Here is a 19,375-nt window from a genome sequence, read left to right on the forward strand (position 1 = left end):
CAGCACTGAAGCTGCAAGCCACAGCCATGGAGGAGTTAATCAAGCAGCTTGTCCAGTCCAACGTGCAGCAGCAAGAGACAAACAGATTGCTGCTCCAGCAGATAACAGCCCTGACCGCTGCTCAGCAAAGGACTGTCCCAGCAATGACGGTGAAGGACGCCAGGAAAGAGGTCCGCAAAGCTATGACCAAGATGACCGCCGAGGATCATGTGGAGGCCTATCTGACAGGCTTTGAGAGGGTGGCCACCCGAGAGAGGTTGCCACAGCAACACTGGGCAGAGGTGTTGGCCCCCTTCCTCGTCGCTGATCCCCAGCAGGCATACTACGACCTGAGAGCGGAGGATGCCCAGGACTACACCAAGGTAAAGGCAGAGATCTTGGCCCGACTAGGAGTGGATCAGCATCTACGCGCTCAAGGGGGGGAATAGCTGGAGATACCAGGAGGCGCTACCACCGAGGGGGCAGATGCACCAACTTGTTCACTTGGTCCGCAAGTGGCTTCAGCCGGAGACATCAACCCCAGCCCAGATGGTCGAGAAGGTTGTTTTGGACCATTTCCTGAGGGCCTTGCCGGGTGAGATCCAACAATGGGTGGGACACGGGGACCCGTCTGATGCCGAGGCACTGGTGGGGTTGGTGGAGAGGTTTTGTGCCACCCAGGCCCTAACAAAGAAAGCCCCTTATACCCAGGCGGGCCCTAAGGCACGGAAGGTCGTGTCACCCACAAATACTTGGCGCAGGACAACGCCCAATGTCCGTGAAGTACCCCAGGGGAGGAGGAGGGGGGAGGCTCCCACCTGTTGGACCTGCCATGAGCCAGGTCATATTGCAGCCCATTGCCCCAATTCCTCAGAGCCCATGGACTGCAGTTCTGCCAGAAGGGTTTCTCTCTATGCTGCCCCTGTCTACACAGCTACTAGCCCCGACTCTGCTGATGAGCGCCACCTGTGCCGGGTGACTGTGGCAGGGCATCCAGCGTTGGCCCTGCTGGACTCAGGCAGTCGGGTGACCTTGATTAATGGGTCCCTCACAGACCCCAAGGCGGTCACAGGGCGCACAATTGGAGTCCTGTGCATCCATGGGGACGTAAAGGACTACCCCACCACAGTTATTAACCTCCAGACCTCTTGTGGAGAGACACTACATGAGGCAGCGGTTGTCAAGAACTTGCCCCATGACCTTATCTTGGGATGGGACTTCCCCATGTTCTGGACTCTATGGCGGGGAAACCAAGAGTTGGGGGGTTGTTCTCCTGTGTTGTCTGGTCAGATCTCTGAAGCCGAGCCTGATGACCCAGACTCTGGAGTTCCTGCCGTAGGGGTGACCGCCACAGAAGATGGAAGTGTAATGTTTCCCCTAGATGTTATGGCAGGCGAAACTGAGGAGGTAGTGACAGGACCGCAGTTGTCTGATTTGGAGGTATCCCGTGACAACTTTGGTACTGCCCAACTCCAGGACCCCAGTCTGGTCCGCGCCAGAGAAAATGTGGTAGAAATTAATGGCGTACCTCAGCACCCAGGTGCGGATAAGTTGTTCCCTCGTGTGGTGGTAAATCAGGAGTTATTGTACCGCATTGATAAGGTCCACGGTGAAACCCGGGAGCAGTTAATGGTACCTCAGCCATATCGTCAGATGGTGTTAGACCTTGCACATAAGCATGTGATGGGAGGGCACCTAGGTACCACAAAAACTCTGGAACGCATCTTGCAGCGTTTTTACTGGCCAGGAGTATATGATAGGGTAAAAAGGTATTGTGAAACTTGCCCTGATTGTCAATTGCATGCTCCCATGGTACACTTTCGAAGTCCGTTGGTACCTCTGCCCATTATTGAGGTACCCTTTGAAAGGGTCGCCATGGATTTGGTCGGTCCTTTAGTTAAATCTGCTCGGGGGCATCAGCATATCCTGGTAGTCATGGACTATGCTACCCGATATCCTGAGGCCATCCCACTGCGGCACACCTCTGCGAAACTAATTGCTAAAGAGTTGTTTGCCATGTTCTGCCGGGTGGGACTTCCCAAGGAGATCCTCACAGATCAGGGGACTCCTTTTATGTCAAAAGTCACCAAGGAGCTATGTCGGCTCTTTAATATTAAACAGTTACGCACCTCTGTGTACCATCCTCAGACGGATGGATTGGTAGAACGGTTCAACAAAACTTTAAAGAGTATGCTAAAAAAGGTGGTAAACAAGGATGGGAAGGACTGGGATGTACTATTGCCATATTTAATGTTCGCCATCCGAGAGGTCCCACAAGCCTCTACTGGGTTCTCACCGTTTGAGTTAGTGTATGGCAGACATCCCAGGGGTCTCCTGGACATAGCCAAGGAGACATGGGAACAAGAGCCCACCCCCCACAAAAGTGTAATAGACCATATCGCAGATATGCAGGACAGGGTGGCAGCCGTCATGCCCATTGTCAAGGAGCATATGGAGGAGGCACAAAGAACTCAAAGCCGGGTTTATAACAGGTCAGCAAAAGTAAGGAGCTTTAGTCCCGGTGATCGTGTGTTGGTGCTAGTCCCCACTGTAGAAAGTAAGTTTCTCGCTAAATGGCAAGGACCGTATGAGGTTATAGAGAAAATAGGAGAGGTGAACTACAAGATACGTCAGCCCGGACGGAGAAAACCCGAGCAGACTTATCATGTAAATCTGTTAAAGGCCTGGAAAGACAGAGAGAGTCTGCATACAGAGATGGTTCTGGCTAGTCCACCTCCTGCGCTACCCTCACAGGCTGCAGATAAGCCTGTGCCGGAGGCAGAAGTGCGAATAGCCGATACCCTTACCAAAGAGCAACAGCGAGAGGCTCGAGAGTTTGTAGCAAGAAATACAGATGTGTTCTCAGAGTTGCCAGGCTACACATCTGTAATTAAACATGACATTGTCACTGAGCCAGGGGTAAAGGTAAGATTAAGGCCGTACAGAGTCCCTGAAGCTCGTAGACAGGCCATATCAGAGGAGGTTCAGAAGATGCTGAAGCTAGGGGTTATTGAGGAGTCCAAAAGTGAGTGGGCCAGTCCAATTGTTCTAATTCCCAAACCGGATGGGACGTTGCGATTTTGCAACGATTTTAGAAAATTGAATGAGGTGTCTAAGTTTGATGCCTATCCCATGCCCCGGGTGGACGAGCTTATTGAGAGACTTGGGGGTGCTCGGTACTTCTCCACCCTGGATCTAACTAAAGGATATTGGCAGGTACCCCTGACAGATAGGGCTAAAGAAAAGACAGCCTTTATCACCCCTGAGGGCCTTTTTCACTATGTTGTATTACTGTTTGGGCTTCATGGGGCCCCCGCTACCTTTCAACGGTTAATGGACATAGTGTTAAAGCCACATAGGAGATACGCCTCCGCCTATCTAGATGACATTATCATCTACAGCCAAGACTGGGCGAGTCATTTGGCCAAGGTACAGGCCGTAGTGAACTCGCTAAGGGCAGCGGGCCTGACTGCAAACCCCAAGAAGTGTGCGCTAGGAATGGAGGAGACACACTATTTGGGGTATGTGATCGGTCGAGGTATAATTAAACCTCAGGTCAACAAGATTGACGCTATACAGGGTTGGCCTCAACCAGTGAGCACAAAGCAAGTCAGGGCATTCCTGGGCATTGTAGGGTACTACAGACGGTTTATACCAAACTTTGCCACCGTGTCCGCTCCCCTGACAGACCTGCTGAAGGGTAAAAGGCCGGTCATGGTGCGATGGAATGAACAAGCAGAAGGGGCTTTTCAGGCATTGAAGTCTGCGTTGTGTGGATCCCCCGTCCTTATTACGCCAAACTTCAAGAAAGAGTTTATTGTGCAGACGGATGCGTCAGATGTAGGACTGGGAGCTGTCCTGTCTCAGGAGGTGAATGGCGAGGAACACCCCATTACCTACCTGAGCAGGAAGCTCACGCCAGCAGAGAAAAATTACAGTATCGTAGAGAAGGAATGTCTGGCGATAAAGTGGGCATTAGAGTCCCTACGGTACTACTTGCTGGGACGACAGTTCCGTCTCATAACTGACCACTCTCCTCTCACGTGGATGAGTAGAACTAAGGAGAAGAATGCCAGGGTCACTAGGTGGTTCTTGTCCCTCCAAAATTTCAGTTTCATGGTGGAGCACAGAGCCGGGAAGCTACAGGGCAATGCGGATGCCTTGTCCCGAACGCATTGCTTAATGTCAGGAGTCTGAACTGAGGGGGAGGGTATGTGAGAAAGTGAGAGGTATTGTGTGGGAAAACCGCTATCTGTCTTACAGGCAGATGAAATGCTGGTGGTAAAAGCCCTGGGTTTGTCTGCAGTAACCCAAGGGTTAATGCAGACATGATAAGCAGGAATAGTCTGTTTTGTCTGTGTTGGCCTAGCTAACACAGACACATTTGTAATGTCCGTACTGGGCCTGCTTATTATGGAGTAGGGGTAGGCTGGTAGTGGGACTCCTACTCCACCCGGGCTTCGGTCCTGGGCTTTTGTATAGTCCACAGGTGCGGTTCACAGGCCTCGTTAGGGCCTGATTTAGGCTGCAGGCCAGAAGCAGTAGGAGAGGCCCTACCTGGAGAGCTGAAAGCGAGATTGCATTCTGACAGCAAAGGTAACTGAGGGTCTCCTGTCTTGCTGCTGGCCAAGAGCGTGTGCCAGGCAGCCTGGTACCCGGATAGCTAGGGTCCGTCAAATGTATTAGACAGCGCCTAGCCGGGCAGGAATTACTTTTATAATGTTTTTGCATGTGCCTAAGCCAAGGCTGAATTTGTGTTCTGTTTGGCAAGTGTGAATAAACACTTAAGTTGGACTTTTAAACCTGCGTGTGTCACTGCTTCCTGCACTGCTACCTGTCAACTACCAGAGCAATTCCCCACAATACCTTATTGTACGCTGCTTGATTGACTGATATTCTGTATGGCAAAGCTGAGAACATTCATTGGCCATTGTTACAGAAATGCTAAGGAGGAAGTTGTCTAGAAGCAGGAGGAAGGAGGGGTCAAGTACTCGGAGGACCTCTGAAGGAGTGGTCTAGTACACAGAGGACCTCTGAAGGAGTGGTGTAGTACACAGAGGACCTCTGAAGGAGTGGTCTAGCACACAGATGACCTCTGAAGGAGTGGTGTAGTACACAGAGGACCTCTGAAGGAGTGGTGTAGTACACAGAGGACCTCTGAAGGAGTGGTGTAGTACACAGAGGACCTCTGAAGGAGTGGTGTAGTACACAGAGGACCTCTGAAGGAGTGGTGTAGTACACAGAGGACCTCTGAAGGAGGGGTGTAGTACACAGAGGACCTCTGAAGGAGTGGTCTAGTACACAGAGGACCTCTGAAGGCGTGGTCTAGTACACAGAGGACCTCTGAAGGGGTGGTCTAGTACACAGAGGACCTCTGAAGGCGTGGTCTAGTACACAGAGGACCTCTGAAGGCATGGTCTAGTACACAGAGGACCTCTGAAGGCGTGGTCTAGTACACAGAGGACCTCTGAAGGCATGGTCTAGTACACAGAGGACCTCTAATGGCGTGGTCCAGTACACAGAGGACCTATGAAGGAGTGGTCTAGTACACAGAGAAACCCTGAAGGAGTGGTGTAGTACACAGAGGACCTCTGAAGGAGTGGTGTAGTACACAGAGGACCTCTGAAGGAGTGGTGTAGTACACAGAGGACCTCTGAAGGAGTGGTGTAGTACACAGAGGACCTCTGAAGGCGTGGTCTAGTACACAGAGGACCTCTGAAGGGGTGGTCTAGTACACAGAGGACCTCTGAAGGCGTGGTCTAGTACACAGAGGACCTCTGAAGGCATGGTCTAGTACACAGAGGACCTCTGAAGGTGTGGTCTAGTACACAGAGGACCTTTGAAGGCATGGTCTAGTACACAGAGGACCTCTAATGGCGTGGTCCAGTACACAGAGAAACCCTGAAGGAGTGGTGTAGTACACAGAGAATGTCTGAAGGAGTAGCCTAATACACAGAGGAGGTCTGAAGAAGTGGTCTAATACACAGAGAAGGTCTGAAGGAGTGTTCTAATACACAGAGAAGGTCTGAAGGAGTGGTATATAGTACACAGGAAGTATGAAAGAGTATGAAATACACTGAGGAACCTTGAAGGAGTGGTCTAGTACACAGAGGAAGTCTGAGGAAGCAGTCTAGTACACAGAGGAACTGAGGCCTAGAAAGCAGTCTGGAACCAAAGTGTCATAGCTGTTGGGTAGTGTGCAAGAAAAATGTTGCTTTACGTTATAAAGTTCTAAAGAGCTCCATGATTAGCAACATGTCTTACACTTGTCTTCCCAGGCTATTTATATGGCACAACCAAACTGTCTAAACTTGAAATGCAGATATTGTGCATTCTTTCATACTATGTCTTGTTTGTTAATTACTGTGCCAATTATTCTGAGTTAGTAAAGTAACAATTAGCTACTAATTGTCTGCTGTTAATTTACCGTTCGTCAATCATTAGGTAAAATAGAGAATTAATCACTGGGTTTTTGCTGTCAACGTTTGGGAGAACTTCTTCCGTCAGAAACATGTGCGAGGAAGGACAACACTTGTCAACTTCAATGATCCAATCTACATCCGCCTTTCTACTTAAAAAATAATTTTTATGTCACATACCAAACCGCCAGGTGTTTCAGACATAATTTAAAGCTTATTTGACTTGTTTTTCTAATTTTGGATCACTACCATATCACATTCCGATGATTTGATATAACACATGTGCATGCAGGTGGAAACTCACCCATGTAGTGTGACTTTCTTCCCTTCAATTATTTGTGGTGCCGCTTACTTAGGCACATAACACGATAATTGCCAACTCATAGAGATTTCCTTAGAGTCTTAATATTCCTTGACTACAAACATTATAAACCTGTATGTAAGCTTTGGTGATGGCACCAATGCCCTTGTATACCCAGGAAAACACCTCTGTTAAAAGATTTATACAGTTTCCATTATCAGTAATATCTATGGGAGCTATTATTTTGATTTGTCCTGCACATGAAATTTTAGTAGACTTACGGAGTTAAGGTTTCTTAGTTAAAGTAACTTATAGTCCTTTCATGGAACATCAAATTTTTGACCACACTTGTATTTAAGGGTTGAGTAGATTTATTTTACTCTACAACAAAGTAATTTTTTTTTAACTGTATCAGTGTGCGGAATATGCACTTATTTCGGTGAAAAAAAAAGAACACATCAAGAAGATTTATTGGAATTGAATGAAAATTTACTTATGTGAACGTAATGATAACATTGGGGAACAATTAAAAAAGTCTCAGTTTTTCCCCTGACTATTTTTGAACGGCTCATTCCGGAAACCCCTTCCATTTTATCTCTAGCAGCTCTAGTTTATGAGATGTCGAGCTTTTCCATCAAGAAATAAGTACAATGGAGGAATGGTACATTGGATGAAGAGATACACATATGATGGCTACTGTTGAAGCATGCAGTGCGAATGTCCAAGAACATCTCATAGCAGGAAATCAGAATAACAAGGTTTCAGAGATCTGATGGAAAATATAGTCTACAGCCACAAAATATGATATTCCTTTTCAAAATGTCCTTAGCAAAATATTGAGTGACCTCTAGTTTGAGTAGCAATATGGCATTTATTAATTACATGACATTAATTTACAAAATTTCTTTAGTACAGTATAGCGTGGTGACTAGTTTGAGCAGCATATACTTCATAAGGTGAAAATCCCAGATCTCCAAAAGTGGAGCTGATAGAGGGAACCAGGAGTCATTTCCAGAATCAGGACCCCAGACATACTTAAAAACAGTTCCAACTTTAGAATTGTAACAGGTCTCTATTAGCTTGTTGGGTCACTTTAGCCTGGATACAAGACTAGATCCGCTTGGGCCTGGAGGCATTGAGATTCTGTTCGGTATCCTGCAGAATTTATCGCCACAGATGTCGCAGCTGGATCTGTAGAATTTGAGAACAATCATAAGTTATTAAAGCTCATCCCAGCTGAATATAGGAGAGCATGAGGGCTCATGCATGTGGAAATTGTCTCCATGTATTTCTATGGGCTCACACGTGGTTTTGGTTTTCACAGCCATATTTATGAGCCAACTGTCGGACACTCATATTATAGAGCAGATCCTATCCTATTTCACAAATAATGGCGAGATTGAATGTGTGATTGCATTTTCTTTTTTTCCTTTTTTAAAATAGAAAAATTGATTTTTACAATCAGAATTAATTTTTTCATTTTCTGTTTTTACATAATTATGTAGCCGCAGTCTTTCCTGAGCTCTAGTAACAACAATTATTGTCGGGGTTTATGGAGAGTTTTCTAGGCCTCACCCGAGCCCCTCATAGCAACTCCCCTCCTTAAGTATGCACTCCCTGTCTGTTCGTTTGAGAAGTTATCCCTTTCACAGGCACATTGGTAAGCCACAGGCTGCACAAGGGAGAAGTTCTTGGGAATGTGTGAGATTTCCAGGCACCCGGATGACTTCACCAACTGTCTGTTCTTGAGTGAGTGGATGGAGGAGGTGAATATTAATGAATTGGGGGGCGTGCATCATTAAGGGGCAGAGGAGCCATGAGGCGCTTGGGTAAGGTGAGCCTGAGTGCCTGAGGCCAATTTAGATGTTTTTGAAACCTTATTTTCTGTGGACTATGGGCATTTTGGATTAAGCTGGGGACACGTGCATCATCCCCCTAGAGGTAACGAGCATCAATTAAAGGACAGCATCAACGCTAATCTGGTGGTAGATGTCCTTCAAGGTCAGGGTCCTCCTTGCACTTCTTTCTGATCTCCGTAGTTTCTGTATTTTCTAATTCCATTTGTTCATATCCTAATGTTATGTATTTGACCCCTTATTGAATGTGCTGGAACATGGAATTAATGGTGCTCTATAACTAAATAATCATAACAAAAGCTGTGATATTATCCATATTGTCAGTAATGAACGTAATGATGTTTTCTATAGACTTCTTATTTTCTAAAGATAGCCAACATAGAATAAGCAGATGTCCGTTTATACTTACCAGAATGCAATATACAAAATGTAAATATACCAATGAAATCAAATAAAATATTATATAACACATTCATAGAATATCATAGAACACTTTGGGGAATCATTCCCTTTAATTCCTGTATCTTGTCATTTGTGTAATTTTTACATTTGTATTGGTTTTCTATCAGATATATATTCTTTAAAAATAAAAGTTTAGTTCAGTTCAGATTGCTTTAAAATTGTTTTGTAAGTGTTAGTTGATTAAAAAACACTTAAAACACAGTTAAATGGATTTTGCTTCCTTTAGCATTAATTTAATACCATTATCCACTATCACTTCATCTAATACATTTGTTGGTTACTTGTTGCTTTAGCATACATGCTTTCCAAGCATCCTTCATCTTTGTAACTCTGTTTTTTGCATTTTGTTTCATTTATTATAAACTGATTTTGAACAATAATCATTACTACAAATAGGACGTTGTTGCATGATGCACATGGTTTTGTAGTCTTTACCCAGATAGAAAATGGGTGGTCTTATTATTAGATGGGTTTGAGTTTGCACCATTTTTCAAAGCAATCATTTAAATCATTTTAAGGTGAAAAATAACGAACATTTCAACAATATCAAAATATTAGAACAGTCATCACTTAGCACCAAAAGCTCCAGCACAGCGAAGAGCAAATACAGACAGTTGAGCATTTGACATTACAGATCAGTGCGATTCAGATGGAGGGGTCCTGTTTTTGTTTCCACCATTCGGACCCACACCAATCACATTGTTAGAACCTCTTAACTTAAGTTCAATTTAAACTAGTTGTCCCATGGGGCAGATCTAACTCGCCAATCTGAAGGTCCTACCACATTTCTGTAGTGAGTTGCTCTGCCTGATGATGAAATGAGTCAGCATCTCCTGTGAATTATAGAATTAAACCCCCAGTCTGCTGTAATGTGAATGGATGTGAAGTCTTATGTGAATGACATATGCAGGAGGCGTATAGAATGGAGAAGGGGGACTTTACACTCTCACTCAGGAACACCCAATGCACAGATTAAGAATTCAGTGAGAGAAAAGTATGGGGGCTAATTTTATAACTCACCAGAGCTGCTGACTTATTTCAGAGCAACTCAGTACAGAAATTGAGGTAGGACCACCGGTTTAGAGGGCTAGTTGTGCCTGACAGGTTTTCTACAAAGGGATATTCCGTATGTGTGCTCAGAACTGTAACCACCTGTGTCACTTATTAATAGTATCATTCTCGTTGGTTAGTGAAATTAAATAAAGTTTGTCTTTATTGATTTTTTTTATTGATTTCTCTTGTAAATATGGTGCATATCAAAATCATATAATTATGGTGATAATTACCAGCAGTCCCAAAAAAGAACAAATCCTCACAATGCTGTTGGAATAAAAATAAATTCTGATAGTTTGTTTATATGATACTTTTTTTTCCGTTTAGCGTATTGTACATCATTGTACAGTTGCAAAGAAGTTACCTTTAGCATAAATCTGTAAGTCTTGTGAAATGTAAAGGTGTCACTTTGATTATCACCTCTAAACGTCTTGCTATTCTTTCTGTTTGCGTTCCCCCTTTTGCTATTACAGCCTTTAGTTCTGTCTCTATTTATAGAATTCAATCACTGCACATGTTACGTCTTGTTAATATGTCAAATTAATACATGATACTTATGCTACTAGAGTTAATTGTTGAGTATTTTGTGTTTTTTTTAGGTAACAAAAAATTGAAAAATAAAACACAGAAAAAATACATATTTTTATAGACATATTTAATGAATAAAAAGTAAAGGAAACTCATTCAATGTAGAAGTAACTCAGAGTCGCAGTATAGCATGTATGCTTTGTAAGTCTTGATCCTTGTGACCAGTGAAAAGTTAATATTCTTCTATTTTAATTTTTCCAGGAGATGGGTGAGACTTCTTTTTGGTCGGGAATTTCCACTCCAGGACCTTCTTGTGGTTTGGGATGCCCTCTTTGCAGACAGCAATACTCTAGCTTTGGTGGATTATGTTTTTGTAGCCATGCTCTTATATATCAGGGATGCATGTAAGTATCACTATTCTTCAGATCATATTTATTCTAGACTCCTCCAATGCAGATGTAACTGAGCCTTATCCTTTTATATCGCTTATATGTGGGCAAATTCTAATATTCTAACTTTTAAAAATCTTAGCAGGCAGACATAAAGCAAAAAGTTGTTCCCGAAGTTCTGCTATCTGTCACTGTATACAAAAAATTGTATTTGAAGATTTGGGCCTCAGTTGTGATCATCTTCTTCTTGGTTCTTAAGTAGAGATGAGCAGACCCAAACTTCCCATTTGGGTTCGTATGCACCCCATTCGACCCAGACCTGTTGCCAGATTGGCTGCTAAACAGTTAGAATAGTTTGGTAAAATGATTCTATGTGATTCCCCCTTGGAAAACGAACACAGAACGATGCCTGCTTTGTGCCTCTCACCCTTTTCTTTCCAAAGTTATTGCATTTTCTGTCATGAATCTTTCTCACCAGAGGTGTAGTGGGCGGAAACTAATCTCTGTCATTCTCTGCCCTCAAGCTGAGGCCAGTTAGCTTGCCCACAGATCCTTTGATGCCTTGTGTTCTCTTTCAAAGTAATTTAGCTTTAAATCCATTTAGTTTCCCACAATTAAAGACTGTGAACACTGCACAGTGCACGTATTGGATGTATATGGTGATTGGCCTGGTAGCTTTCATTACATGGAGGAGCAGGGAACATGTAATAAGGGGAAGAAATCCCAGTTAACCAGTTCCCTGCAGTCTATAGCCTGTGCTGTGTGAGCACTGAGGGTTAATAGCTTATCTGCACACAGCTGATACTGCTGATGACAAGGTGAGGAAGTGGAGCGCATGAGGTGCTGAGAGAGACAGAATAAGTTCTGTAGAATCACAAACTGGGATAGAAGGACTGATGGGGAACAGGTGAGTTCTTGTACCTCACTATTATGTGCCAGAGAAATCTGTATCCACAGTCTTGAACACTCTGAGCACTGCTACATACTCAGAAAGAGCTCTGTCACATGACCTTCTCACTTGTGAAGAGGGAGCAGCAGCCCCTCCCCTCCCATGATACCTACAGATAAACAAACTACGGACTCACAGGGTTTATCAGCTCAGGCAGAGAAAGCAGCCACTGCACCACTGAGGTAATCTGAGGGGGATGGCAAAGATGCTACTGGATTTAGGCAACCAAGATAATAGGCAAAGTTGTTTTACATCCCAAGAGCTATAGAATTGTAAAAAAAGTTTTACTCCTTTAAGGGAACCTGTCACCACATTTTCACATATACAGCCAGTAACAGGTTCCTATAGAGCCCTATTAACTAACTGATACCTTTCTTTTAGCTAAAAATTGTTTAGCTTACATCCACAAAAATCATCCTTTATCTTGGAATTAGAGGGGGCGTGTCTTGCTCAGGCAGCCCCTCCCATCTACTCCCTGCCATGCCCTATGCCTTTTTACTGGTCACAGTTCATAACAGTTAATATGTGTGTCATGCTTCATCCAACTAAGACACCAAAGTGATGATAAATGTGCACTACGTCTTATCCAACTAAAGTGATGACGAATGTGTATTACGCTCTATCCAGCTATTGCATCTAAATTGAGCCAGTACATATAAGAAAGCAAGAAGAAAAGAAGATTTTCACTTTGTTACATTTTTTACTTTTAAATTTTGTATTCATGTCATGATTAAGACTTTTCTGAGAGACATTGTTGAGGTATTTTTTTACTTGAACAGTGTGAACACTGCACAATCACACAATTGTTTTAGGGACCTCTTTTTCCAACCAGTGTACATAGCCATACTCACATGTATGTTGCTAGTGATTTTCTTAGGTGTACTATTAGGTGTATTAGTTTGAGATATATATTATTATGATATATGCATATGTGATTAGTAGGGGTGGGATGTTGCACCTCTAGTAAATTAATATTTTAGTAAAACTGTATTTTATTGAAAAACATATTATGTGTATTTTATATGCGAATATAATTGGGTGTACCTTAAACTGGTGCTCTGGACACTTTGTAATTTGTTTTTGTTTGTTGCTGATACTTCAACTATCCGTGAGCACATGTTTTTGGACCCCTATTGGATGGAATGATATCCGTTGAGTAGCCCCAATCCTTTACCTATTTAATTCTCCATTCTGTAGTGTTCCAGACTAGACCATAGAACTGATCCCATAGAACATGTGTATTACCCAAACTTGCTTTGATTATTTGTTGACCCTTACAGCTGGCCTATCTCTTTTTAGAAGAGCCACCGGTGATGCCACAGCATAGTTTCTTTGATAAATTGCTGTACACTTTCATATAAATGGGAATATACAATTGTGGCATTGATAAAAACAGTAAAGTGTAAGCAATGGCATTTTGATAAATCACCTAAGAATCTCTGCCTTTTTAATACGGAAATTTTGGACAAGAACATAAATGCACTGAGGCATATTTAAATAAACATTAATATATAATTTTGTTTGGACAACATGAGGTTATGTGTTTAGTCAAAATTTCCCCGTCGACTATCAATTGAGTACCAGTAAGTAAAATTGATTGTTATATACTGGAAAGATTAAAGTGAGGCAGGTGCAGCAAAATTTGGAAACTCGAAAAGTTGTACTGAAAACAAATGCTATGTTGTGGATACATGACTTGGATATCAGAATAGTCAGATGCCAGTTATTACTATCAGAAACTTAGCTGGACTGAGGACGCAATACAGTTATTTAAACCACATTAAAACTGCTTGGTAAGTAAGTGGTGAGATTATTCTCTTGCCCTTATTCCTATCTGCACATGGTAGTTATTGTCCCTCCTTCTTGTTGTCACTGTGACAGGTATTCGCTAGGTCTTCAGGATATATATTACTTTATTCTGGCCTCAAAGAGCCAAGTATAATGTATTTTAAAGGATGTTTGGTTTTTACTCCAACTATAGATATGTCTCTTAAAGGGGTTATGTGGACTAAAAAAAATAAGGCTCTCTCTATCCTTTAGAAAGATTGAACAGGGATGTCATGCTTCTGCAGCCCAATTATTTTTCAAGTTACTATATGTCCGCTCATTTATGGAGCCCAGTTCTTCTGTGGCAGGGTCTGCTCACCACTTGGCTGTCTCCTATCTACCATTGATCCTTCTGATCTGATTCCGTCTGCATCACTGCCTCCAGCCCTGAAATAGTCACAATTCTCCACATACAGCCAAGAAGTGTGCCTATTTTCCCCATTTCGCCACCACAACACTAATTGGGCATGGAGGGGTGCGAAGGAGGGGTGTGGCTGGCAGTGGATTGGGACAGCGCTTGGAGTTCCTTTTGTGCACCTGTGCACTGCACTCATTCAGGCAAATGTGCATTTCTACATCAGGCTACATCAGGCCGAACATCCGGCTACATCAGGCCGAACATCCGGCTACATCAGGCCGAACATCCGGCTACATCAGGCCGAACATCCGGCTACATCAGGCCGAACATCAGGCTACATCAGGCCGAACATCAGGCTACATCAGGCCGAACCCCGTATAGAAGTGCTCCGCCAATACAAGACAGCTGCCGCCCAGATTTATCAATAGGCGTATGATAATTGTGCCCCTTAGTGTTGCTGCTTTCCCAGCAGTTCTAATATATAATATTTGATAACAAAATTGACAAATTGAAAAAAATTCTATAATAGCAAAGCAAACTTAAGGCATTTGGCAAAAAACTTCTTACACACATTTTCATGAACTTACCTTGACTTGTGTTATATATATATATTTGATTTATTTTTTTCTTGGTTTATTAGAATTTGCCTTGCTGGGAGAATGAGGCATCATTTTTAATTAACCTAGGAGGTTTACAGCATTCTTTATTTACTTCATTATTTACTGCATTCACGTCTTTTCTTGTTTGAGCAATTAGCTTTAAATCAAATTAAAAGTGATGTTACTGGAGAATAGTTTGATTAGATGTGGCAATACCTTTTAATAAATCTGATTAGTAGTTTCTCACAGTTCATATTGCTACCCATCCATTATGTATCACAGTTTTAGTAGTTGTTCTACTGACTTCTACCCCTCCTCATGCCTCTTTGGAGGCATGCTGTGATTTCATGTCATCAGATACATACATGGGGTATATATGTTATTTGGTAAGGGACCTTCGTTCATTAGTACATCACTATGTTCACATGACATGAAGTGCTAAATGGTGAGAAAAAGGTATTCACGAAACCAAGCAGGCCACGCACCCTTTGACTTCAGCTTGATCCAGGCGAGATTACAAAGTTGATTTTATGGGGATGTGAGGGAAACAATTTTTAGCTAAAAGAAAGGTGTCAGTTACTTAATAGGGCTCTATTCAAACCTGTCACTAGCTGTATTTGTAGAAAATTTGGTTCCCTTTAACCTCGTAAAAGCAAATAAGGAAAGACACATTAATGCTCTACTACCTCTCGCAAAGTGGGATGGGTAATGGCGATCAGCTTTCTGGAGATAGTTGTGGGTTCCTGGGACCTGCCTTTGCTAAGAATTTCTGGTAAATGCTATGGATATACCATAAATGTATTAGATGGGAAAACTACTTCAAACTTATGGCAATAATTTTTTGAATAAAATCATAATTATAATCTGTTCTCAGATGTAGCAGATCAAGAAAGGTCCTGCCAGATCACCAGTGTTGTAACCCTTTAATGACTATAATTTAAATGATGGTGGTCGCTATCTTGAATTTGATTGCATTTCCTTCTTCCTCCCTCATTTGTCAATTTAAAAAAAATGTTAACAATAAGAAAAAAATATCCAAATAGCATAGTCATAAACAAGTTAAGTTTTCCTGCATCCCAAAATGCCAATCTATGAAAATATAAAGTGATTGAAGATTTTCCCAGTACATTGCATGGAATATTAATTACTGACACCAGGCACTACAATTTGTCCGACACAGAGCTCTCCTATAGCTCAGTAAACAGAAAAATTAAAAAACTATGACTTTTGGAAAAGGGGAAATGAAAACCGAAAATGCAAAAACAAAAAAAGATCCAGGTTGTAAATGGCTTAAATGGAACCTGTCATCAGGATTTGATGATGATGACAGGTTCCAATAGCCTCTGGCATGTTTTGTTAAAATATGGCTTTATGCTGCATTTGAATAATTCCAATGCTTTTTAATTATTTCTTTAACATTAACGGTTTTCCTGCCAGCACCATGTGGTGAGTTCCAGGGGAAAGGGGCAGTTCTACTCCTCAATACCTCCTCTCCTCCTCTCTCATTGCTCTCCATTTGTTTCTCCCCTGCTCTCTCCCCTCACTTAAGTTAGATTACGGTGTCAAGCAATTCTTGTTTAAACTCCCCCCAGGAGTCACCAGGCTGCTGTCATATAGCCTGGTATTGTTAAAGAAATTATTAAAAAGCATTTGATTTATTTAAATACACAACAATGGCTTTTTTGAAATACCAGAGCCTATTGAAGCCTGTTAGCATGTAAAAATAATCTTTCTAACGACTGGTTCCCTTAAAAGGTAACCTGTCATCGGGACCATTTCTGTTTTCTCTAAGCATTTGCATTACAATAAAATTGTGTGTTATAAGTTACCTTGCACCCTGACAGAATTCTGTGTTTAGTCCCAGGGGTTGGGCTATGGTTTGGATGTATTTCAAAACACATGTGACTTGTTTGTGCTGCAGACTCCTCAGCTCTCAGCCCTCCACTTTGTGCTCATGTACAGCTCCTCCCTGCTGCTCCTTCACAAAGGTCACAGCCTGGTGAGCTGACATCAGTGGGAGCGGGAGGAGCTGTACAGGAGCACAAACTGCGGGGCCAAGGGCGGAGGAGTCTGCAGCACAAAAAAGTCACATGTTGTTTTTTGAAATGCATCCAAACCAATGCCCAACCCCTAAGACTAAACAGAGGATTCTGTCAGGGTACATGGAAAGCTATAACACACAATTATATTGTAATGTAAGTGCTAAGAGAAAGTAGAAATTCATATGTGCAATGCAGCTGTAATGGGTTTCTGTAACCTGTCTTTAGTGAAAATGAGGTCCCTGGTGACAGGTTCCCCTTTAAGTCCATTTTTTTTATATAGCACCACAAATTACTTTATGCTATGTTTCTATGTGCATAAACTCTTTCTCCCATTTTTACACTTGGATTTTTATAAGCTTTTTTGCTTGCACAAATTTTAAACTGAACACAGTTCCATAATAATGATTTCATAGAATGATTTATTGTTTTACATAAAGTGTTGTTGGTGTTTTACATAATCTGAACAATAATCATTAAAGCAAAACTAACCTTTCAAAAAAATTGCACAAATCAATAGTATAGACTGTAGTAAAAAACTGTAATATACTTTAATAAAGAAATATTGTTCTGTGTCCTTCTTTTTCCCATTTTCTTCCTTGTTTAAGCAGTTTGAGTAAGTCAGGTTTCTGTCCTCTATGAACTTCAACCTTATCGCATGTTATGTTGTAGGTTGGATTGATCAGCCTAAAAACCATAAAATTGGTTATAACATCCTGGCTATCTGTCTGCTGGCCAACTTATTATAATACTCCCACTACTGTCTCCCCCTTCCTTTTTCCCTGTTTGTAGAAGTGTTGTTTAGGTGACTTAGCCACCATTTAAAAAAATTTTTGAAATGTTAATAATAATTTAAAAAAAAATAAAATCAGGATTTCATTTGTGTATCCACTGACAGCTAATAAAGGAACCTGATGACTAAAAGGGTAACTGTAAAGTTACTGACAAAAAAATTGTTAAGCATGGCTGGAGAGAGACAGCAATTCCAATAATGGGTGTATCATGCTGTCTGATTCTTCATAGCCTCAGATATAGCCTGGTATATCTATCATAATTCCTTATAAATTCATATTTAGCTATTCCTGAAGTGGGTGGCACTTCCGGGTTGTGACATTAGCTTAGGGTACTGAGGCCACAGCATAGAGGGCATTCATATGAATCGGTACAGCATGTTTGTAATTGGATGACCTGAAACGTGCTAAGTCACATCATTGTGACATTACCCATGGTCTTATTTTTTTTTGCACTACTCTACTTCTTCCCCTCCCAAAAAGTGTCCTGTCATGTTTAGCTGTTCTATACTGTTTCCCATGGTGACCAGAAAGTATGAGAAATGGAGATTAGCCTGGAGGGACAAGGTAAAAGCTCTTATAGCAGCTGAACACCTGCAGATATCTAATTAGAGTAAATTAGAGAATTGCTTATTTTTGCTAAGTGCATAGTTAGGCAAAAGGTTTTTATACTTTACAGTTGTTCTTTAACACTTTACAGACAGTCCTTGATAGTATAATCTTCTCAAAGAGATGAATCATGTAGGGAAATATTATCCAGGGTATGGAAAGAGTTCATCTTTAGTATTATTTATTTGGACAGACCTTATAAGGCTTTCAGATACATTACTCTCTACATGAGAAAGGAGCAGAAAAAAGAACAGAGAAGATATACTTGAGTATATAAGCCAGGTTTTGTGGCAAAATCAGCTTATACTTGGGTCGGCTTATACTCGAGTATATACAGTAGTTTATTTAATGGAGTATATTAGATAGTTTGCTATTAACACCATCTCTATTCTTTTCTGAAATAAAAAAAAGGTTAGTTATTCTATACCTATAGATTCCCGGAAACATTTGCTAAAATAAAAAATTAAATGATTTCCCTGGCCATGATTATTTTGAGAAAGTACTTATGTATTCAACTGACTCACTGATTGTACTGTATAAATGCATGGGTTCTCAAGCCTATAATATCTGAGTGTATACTATCAGGAGTAATATAAGATCATGTATTGCAGGCATCATATTATTTGATGTTACAATCAAAAACATGTAACCAACAAACTTTTGATTGTGTTAAGCCTTACAAAAAAAAAGCATAAAGGGAAAGAATGCTTGTTTGTAATACACTCGCAGATAGTATTGTTGCAGGCAGTCAATATGGTATACTAAACAAGCATCATTAATAGGCTTTGCTTTGACAGCCACAGCAGATGGATTGCTTGCATTTCGATTGGAGAAAAAAAAAATACCGTTTTCATAGACCTGCTTTGAATGATGGGTTTAGTAATTGCCCTTGTAAAATGTCTGATTTTGGAAGTGAGAAAAAAAGAATAGAGAGGAAAAAGCAGTACTCAAAGAGAGGAGTCGCGGATAAGCCCAGGTATTGTGTTTTGTCACTCAGGAATTAAATTACCATGAAACGGCTTTTCCAACTCTTAACGCTGTCAGGTTGTGTTTGTTTTTAGTGTAGCTTTACTACGTGAAGTGTAGCAGTAAAAGTAGGCTTTGTAAAACGCTATAGTGGTGAGTCAAGCTATAAATCTAATTTCCAAATGTCAACTGGGTAACTAGGCAATGAAGATTGCACAGTGTGTACAGAGGCTGCTCACTTCAGAACCTG

At 41.7% G+C, this 19,375-nt stretch overlaps 1 protein-coding gene across 4 annotated transcripts in view; it reads left to right on the plus strand.

The window, feature by feature from the left end:
* Positions 1-19,375, plus strand: part of TBC1D5 (TBC1 domain family member 5) — a 402,345-nt gene that overhangs the window by 299,130 nt on the left and 83,840 nt on the right. For all 4 annotated transcript variants that reach the window (XM_072153665.1, XM_072153667.1, XM_072153666.1 and 1 more), the window contains one exon: positions 10,860-11,002. In XM_072153665.1, coding sequence (XP_072009766.1) covers positions 10,860-11,002 — 143 coding nt within the window. The remainder of the gene's footprint in view (positions 1-10,859; positions 11,003-19,375) is intronic.

The sequence above is a fragment of the Engystomops pustulosus genome, chromosome 5 (genome assembly GCF_040894005.1).
Source record: "Engystomops pustulosus chromosome 5, aEngPut4.maternal, whole genome shotgun sequence".
Taxonomy (NCBI): domain Eukaryota; kingdom Metazoa; phylum Chordata; class Amphibia; order Anura; family Leptodactylidae; genus Engystomops; species Engystomops pustulosus.